The 7,513-nt window shown below is 40.2% G+C and overlaps 1 protein-coding gene across 1 annotated transcript; it reads right to left on the bottom strand.

The window, feature by feature from the left end:
• Nucleotides 1–4,470: 4,470 nt before the first annotated feature.
• Nucleotides 4,471–6,515, bottom strand: s100b (S100 calcium binding protein, beta (neural)). The gene is made up of 3 exons (XM_041870281.2): nucleotides 6,463–6,515; nucleotides 5,730–5,885; nucleotides 4,471–5,437 (listed from the first exon to the last, which is right to left on the bottom strand). The coding sequence occupies exons 2-3, from the start codon at nucleotides 5,865–5,867 to the stop codon at nucleotides 5,288–5,290; spliced, it is 288 nt and encodes a 95-aa protein (XP_041726215.1). The 5' UTR covers nucleotides 5,868–5,885; nucleotides 6,463–6,515; the 3' UTR covers nucleotides 4,471–5,287.
• Nucleotides 6,516–7,513: the final 998 nt, after the last annotated feature.

The following is a 7,513-nucleotide window of genomic DNA, read 5'->3' as shown; positions in this document are numbered from 1 at the left end:
TTAAGGTTAGGGTTAGGTTTAAAATGGGATTTTATGACTTTGTGGCTGTGCTAGCTAGTGACCACTCTACAGAGCTGCCTCCAGGTCAAGATTCATGACAATAAATGCCACACACTGTCAGGGCGTGTTGTAGGTGTAGTGTAGGAATCAAACGCAGGACGCAGACTGAATGTTCCAAAAAGCTGTATTACTGGCCCAAACACAGGCAACAGGACAACTAAGCCCGACAGCAAAAACACGCACGAAGGCGAAAGGTAGATGCGCACCAACAGGTGCGACCAAATGAAACGGTGCACACACAAGTGCAAATAAGCTCCAGCACAGTGGAGAAATACGCTCAACCGAGCAAGACACAACACTGACGGAAACAATCATATACAACACTAGACAAACACAACGAGAAACTTATAGGACACTAATTACGTCAAAACAGAAACAGGTGTGGAAACAAACAGACAAAAGCAAACGAACATGAAACATCTATCGGTGGCAGCTAGAATTCCGGAGACGACGAACGCCGAAGCCTGCCCGAACAAGGGAGAGAGGCAGCCTCGGCCGAAACCGTGACACACACAGGGGCTATAGTCAGCCGAAAACCACCACTGGCTGACAATACCATCACCCAATAGAGATGTTGAGGATACATTTTTTTTTAAATACCCTTGGTTCCTTAGCATTGCTGTTACCATTTCTCGCATTGGAGAGGTTAAACATTATAACAATTTTTTACATTTACTGTACGTCGTGAAAGGAAAGTCACCATTGGTGCCTGACTGTCATTAAAAGTCCCACAGTCAGCCAGTCAAATCAAATAAGATAAAATTGTATTTGTCACATGCGACGAATACAACAGGTGTAGACCTTACTGTGAAATACTTACTTACAAGCCCTTAACCAGTCAGTCAGTCTGTCAGTAATTGCCATTGAGTCCCATTGTGGTAACCAATCTAGTTCCATGAAACAGATGGTTCCTCAGTTGGTGACTATGGGAAAAGGGACACGCAATCGACCCACCAGAGTGACAATGCTCCCCATTTCCACTTTAGACCTTGCTGGTCCCAGCAGGGGAGATGCACTGTCATGCCACGACAATGTTTCGCAGAGACACAATGCCTGCGTCCCAAATGGTACCCTAGTCCCAACATAGTGCACTTATTTTGTGCACTACCCTATGGGCCCTGTTCAAAATCAGTGCACTAAATAGGGAATAGGGTGCTCTTTGGGACGAAACTAATGAGAGAAGACTGTGACACTGCGACATGCTGATAGCCCATTAACAACCTATTAACACAGGGAATATCGTCATTGTATCATTTGATCCCACAGCATGTCATATTGTCATATTCACAGGTAGCCTCTACAGAGATGGGTTTTCCAGAGTATTTCAGCGTTGAAACGTCACGTCCAATGTCCAAACTTCAACAGGGGGTAATAAACAGAACAGATGGGTTGATGGGAATTTCAGTGGCATACAATTTACCCCACAGAATCCCTATCACAGCCCTCCTAGATCAACTCCCAGAATGAATTGCAGTGAAACTTAATATATTGTCCGGCTAGGTGCTTTGTTGGATCAGGAAAAGCAGTGCTCAACACAAACACAAAATGCACCAGCAGTTCATATATTGTAAACAAACCAAAAATAATTTATTATCCTTTGTCATCTTTGAATAGAACAGGAATTGAAGGCGTATAATGATCCTGTCAAGCGCAAAAACACCTGTACAGTTAATAAACCCTTTGTTTACCAACAGTAGCACAATGTAATCTAGACTGCAAATCATCACTGAAGAGAGTAAAAAGAGGTCCCAGCTCTACTTTCCAGCTAATGTCTACGTGGATGGATACGAGATCTATCTCTAGGTAATGAGGTGTGTATGGAGATGGAGCCAATATATATGACCTAATTACAGTTGGAATATCCCACATGAATACGTCTATTACAGTCCACTCAGGTAATGAAACAGCTGGAGTAATTTTTGGACCATCTGTTGGTGTCTCAACAAGCCATTTCCACACCATACAATATTCAAGCCCACCTGTTACCTGCAGCTCCTTGGGAGGTGTTAAGGGGTATCATGGGACTGATGAGTAGCTTCATAATGTGTTATTATCGGCATCTATACTGCACAATATCTTCCAAATTGTATTGATTCATTAGACACCATGGCCAAACAGTCGTTTTTTTTTGGTGTGACCACCACAAGAATATCTGAACGACGTAGGCGCACACATACTGTTGCATCCCTGGTTAAAGGGTTATTTTGCTCTTGAATAAGGAACACGACAGTGTACAGGATAGCATCTCCAATAGGCAGTTTATTAAGCCTCTGACAGAGGAGACGACATGACTACATCCATAGATCTCTCCATCTGCGCCCCCTCAAAGGGTAGCAGGGATATACCACAGGCCATCATCCAATGAGGACCTGCCAATTAAGATGGTTACAACCAATAAGAAGGATGCATTTTGTGATCACGCGCTCACTCAACAAGTGCATGCATGTTTTAACAGATGCACCGTGTGCATAATAACATTCTGCTGTTTATTCTCATAAACATATACATCTTGCCTAGTCGTGTCAAAATGACCCGAAATCCATCAAGTAAATGTGTCAGAGATTGATAGTCTAGTTAAACTTTTCCCTAGTCCAATGTCTGACTTGAGCAAATGCCATTACTGTCTGTCTCTATTGAGTAAAAACAAGCTATTTGCAGACTCACAATGTTCCCTCAGAGTTTTGGCGCGCTGCCCATCCACTGTATTTCCTGGTCTCACACTGGGGCTGAGGCAGCTCTCTATACCATTATATTATGTTCAGTACCAGATGCAGCAGCCTGTGTTGAAATGAGGCTTTTGTGTCCTGCTTGCATAAATACTTTTTATATCCAAAATAAGTATACAGTACCCAGCGATGCCATAGGTTCCCAATCTTACCAACCTCATAACTAGCTACCAAGAAGCAATTTCAGGCTCTCAAGTCAGAGTAGCTAGCTAGTTTAACTATCTTAGCTGGCAAGGTTGGTAGACTTTAGAAAAGCAAGCAATAACTAAATGTACTGAATAAGACTTACATTCCTTTCAATCTTTTACTCAGATTTGAGCAGAGATGCAGAAAAGCATATTTTGTTTCTTTTAAAAAAGAACCACCATTTAGAGGGATACAGACAGCTCAAGAGGTATGCTTAGATATGCAGAAAAATAAACACATGCAGTGGCTTGCGAAAGTATTCACCCCCCTTGGAATTTCTTATTTTGTTGCCTTACAACCTGGAATAAAAATAGATTTTTGGGGGGTTTGTATCATTTGATTTACACAACATGCCTACCACTTTGAAGATGCAAAATATTTTTTATTGTGAAACAAACAAGAAATAAGACAAAAAAACAGAAAACTTGAGCGTGCATAACTATTCACCCCCCCAAAGTCAATACCTTCAGGGTTATCTTTGGTCTCTTTGTTGCCTCTCTGATTAATGCTCTCCTTGCCTGGTCCGTGAGTTTTGGTGGGCAGCCCTCTCTTGGCAGGTTTGTTGTGGTGCATTTCTTAATAATGTATTTAATGGTGCTCCGTGGGATGTTCAAAGTTTCTGATATTTTTTTATAACCCGATCCTGATCTGTACTTCTCCACAACTTTGTCCCTGACCTGTTTGGCGAGCTCCTTGGTCTTCATGGCTTGGTGGTGCCCCTTGCTTAGTGGTGTTGCAGACTCTGGGGCCTTTCAGAACAGGTGTATATATACTGAGATCATGTGACAGATCATGTGACACTTAGATTGCACACAGGTGGACTTTATTTAACTAATTATGTGACTTCTGAAGGTAATTGGTTGCACCAGATCTTATTTAGGGGCTTCATAGCAAAGGGGGTGAATACATATGCACGCACCACTTTTCCGTGATTTATATTGTATAATTTTTTGAAACAAGTTATTTTTTTCATTTCACTTCACCAATTTGGACTATTTTGTATGTCCATTACATGAAATCCAAATAAAAATCCATTTAAATTACAGGTTGTAATGCAACAAAATAGGAAAAACACCGAGGGGGATGAATACTTTTGCAAGGCACTGTACTATTTTTACATAGAATCAAGCATCATGATTATGGCTCTAGATTGCATGAAAAGGTTGTTTCAGGTGTTTGAAAAATGTGAAATTCTCCAACTTACGGACGGGGGGGCTAGCACCCCGGCGAACCACCCCCCAGCTATCCTCACGTACTTTGTGCCTCCTGCCCTCCTCTGTTGTCCTCTGAGAGATCGTTTCTGAAAGATTTCTAAGAGAAAAATCTAATCTTGTGTCAGCCCTTGTGTATATACTTTCTGAGAACATGGCCTCCCAGGAGAGTGTTGCCATTGGCTCAGTAGACCACTCCATTTATTGCTTTCACTCTCTTCATTCCCAATACAGTTAAAACACAGAATTGGCAACAGACAACAAGAGGTAGCACATACGGCATGTAGTTATGATAGTATAGAGATGTTTACTGAAGATGCATCAGGTAGATTTATACATTCTCTGTGTCACTGATTCAATATCTTTTACGCAGTACCTACATCCAGTCGGCGCCAATGCTTTTGTCATGTAGCAACACTGCCACCTAGGGGTACACATCACAACTTTTCTACAGGAGACAGAAATATGAATTGTATGAATCTCAAGTAAAAAGGACATGGTGTAACTGGTGAAGAGTATGTCCTTGTATTAATTTGATCATCTTTATTGATTATCTATGTTATACTTTTAATAGCATCTCACAAAGCACAGTTCAATTTGAAAACCACTTCCATAAAAACAGAATTCAATTCAACATATTGTCTGGAATTCAACAAAAATTTTTTTTGTCAAAGTCAAACTGGAGAATACTTGTTTTACTTGCCAAACCATGTCCAATTAGTGGGGTAGCTGATTATACATGCATTGTTAGTGATAACAATTTAACCAATTTAGAGCCGCAGTAATGCATGAATCTATTACATTGGTTCTTAGCTTTACAGTATAACAAGAAAAGTGCTCTATGCTTTGTTGGCAAAAACTATTCTATGAAGTTTCAGGACTAAACCAATTTGGCTTTGTCAACTCTGACAAAACACTGGCAATGAAGCAAAGTGCGTTAACCCTTTGTAGACAAACAGGGTATAAGAAACCTATTGAAACTAAATGGGACCAACAGGAAAAATACAAAGTTTGCATTGACATTTCAGTTCTTTATCAAACTAAAGTTCCTACTTTATAATTTACTGGCTTTCTCTCTCTCTCTGTTGTTTAACTGTTACCTAGCTACTCGTCCTCATGGTGCTCGCAGAAATCATGGCAACAGACAGTTACCATGGTGATAAATGTCATGAACTCTTGGAAGTCCAATTCCGAGTCTCCGTCCGTGTCCAGGCTCTCCATCAAACTGTCCATAGTGGCCTGGTCCTTCACTTGCTGAGGGCAAAAACAGGAGATAGATATGGTCATATTTGATTGACTAAAGGTGCATTCTGCAATATTTACGGCTGGTTTATGGTTATTTCACCCATTGATTCTAGAATAATAATGTTTAAATGCCTCATGAGCTTAGTGCAACATTAGTGCAACCCCAAAGTCTGTAGAATTATTCATGACTTATTGATAAATGTACATTACGCTGTAACCATAGCCTGGATTCAAACTGAATTTTCAGTTGAAACAATAAAGTATGAAATATTGTAGTGAAATATGATAGTGATATACTTACCCCTGTAAGGGCTGGTAGTTCCTCATTGATCAAGTCTTTTAGTTCACTTTTCTTCAGTTTGTGCTTGTCCCCTTCTTTCTCTGCGTACTTATGGAACACCTCCATGATGGTGGCCAGTGAATTCTCCAGATCAGTCATTGTGGTTTGTAATGTGATCTACAAAGCATAGCTAAAAACATTTAATCTGTAGGCCTAGTATGTGACATAAACAACATGTACAGATGTAGGATCTTAATTTGAGCCAGGTTGCTACAGCAGGAAAAATAATCCTGCAGCAACAGGAAATGTGAATTATTATGTGGATTATAATTAATGGACATTTTTGTAGGGCTTGATACATTTCTCATAAGGGAAAATCAAGTCTGAAATTTCAAAGTGGAAATAACAAACTTCAGAAGTATTTTTAAACCTCAAATACACTACAAGTTTTAAATTTCCTGCATTGCAGGAACCTGCAACAGGGTTATAAAACATTAAGATCCTACACCTGTAAGCAGGCAAGTAGCTACAATACATCGGATGATGACATTCTATCTCTCAGACCTCTCTCTCAAAAAAAACCGCAGCACAGTGATTTGCGGGGAGTAATCAAGATACTCATACAAATTAAAAAATGTTTTTAAGCCTGTCATTACACTGTACAAATCCCCAAATCAAAGTCTATGAACGAATACCTCCAGTTTAAGATCAACGCAATAAGAAACAGCAGATACAGTAGAACATCTTGACTTACCAGAGTGTCTCGGACTGGAACAAAGGTTATTTGCAGATGAGAGTGAGTAGTGGCTGTGGAGGGACAAAGAGTATTTTATAGTTGGTGTGGGGAGGGCCTAGTGCCTCTGGTCAACCACCCTGCCAGTCCAGCACACTGACCAATAGGCTCTGTTTCACCCTCTCACTCCACTGTATTCTCACACAGAATTCACCATTGATGGCTATGCCAGTCTTTTACCATGTTATAATGGTCAATTTACAGTATTGTTTGAATCCCATTGTTTTGAATGACAGTATGACTGAGCTGAATTTGTGGATTTGGGCTTCCAGGTTTACAGCTGATGTCTAAGAAAGGGATATCACTAGATTGCATTATATCATAATAGGCTATCTAATGTTCACATGATTGTACAGCCAATAGATTTTTATTTTGTCCTTAAAAAGGTTGGACAATTTACAGTTACGAACTCTATACCCCCTTTAAAGTATTGCCAACCGAATTAGGCAAAACAAACAAACAAGACTTTTACCCTCTCCCCCTATACGTCTTCGTAACCTCCACCCTTAAACCACTTTACCTGTAACTGTAAAGAGGATTTTCTATGCATGGCCATTTGTATTGATCTCTCAGACTTTGGACCTTCTGGTTGCCACAATCCCCTACCAGCATTTTGTCCGAGACAATGGCCTGTTTCAGAGGAAATGGATGGTTGTGCATGTTAATGAACACATTTCTTTTCACTTGTCGAGTTCGCCAGACGTGTGCCCTCTGCACCCCCAGACTACTAAGTAGGCACAGCCATCCATGTCAAACTCATGTTACAAAAGTTAAATATGTTTTGATGTTTCACCATTATGAATAGATGCCTGAACTGTAGGAATGATAAGTGTTACAGTTAACTAGAACAGAAATGGAGAGGGCTCAGAATTAGTTTATTTACTTGAACTATTGAGCTAAGACTTCCAAATTTGAGGTGGCTAAAGTCTAGGTATGCATAAGCTACAAAAAGCTTAACCTACAGTAGCAACATGATCCCTTACTGTTTAATTAAAAAGAGGTTGAAAAAAAG

This window comes from Coregonus clupeaformis, unplaced genomic scaffold, assembly GCF_020615455.1.
Source record: "Coregonus clupeaformis isolate EN_2021a unplaced genomic scaffold, ASM2061545v1 scaf0351, whole genome shotgun sequence".
Lineage (NCBI taxonomy): Eukaryota > Metazoa > Chordata > Actinopteri > Salmoniformes > Salmonidae > Coregonus > Coregonus clupeaformis.
The sequence above is the reverse complement of the archived record's forward strand: the minus strand, read 5'-3'. Positions and strand labels throughout refer to the sequence as shown.

Coding starts and splice junctions, on each gene's coding strand:
- s100b (XM_041870281.2), bottom strand. CDS start 5,867: ATGACTGATCTGGAGAATTCACTGGCCACCATCATGGAGGTGTTCCAT. Junction 5,438..5,729: donor AACTACCAGCCCTTACAGGG/GTAAGTATATCA, acceptor TTTTGCCCTCAG/CAAGTGAAGGACCAGGCCAC.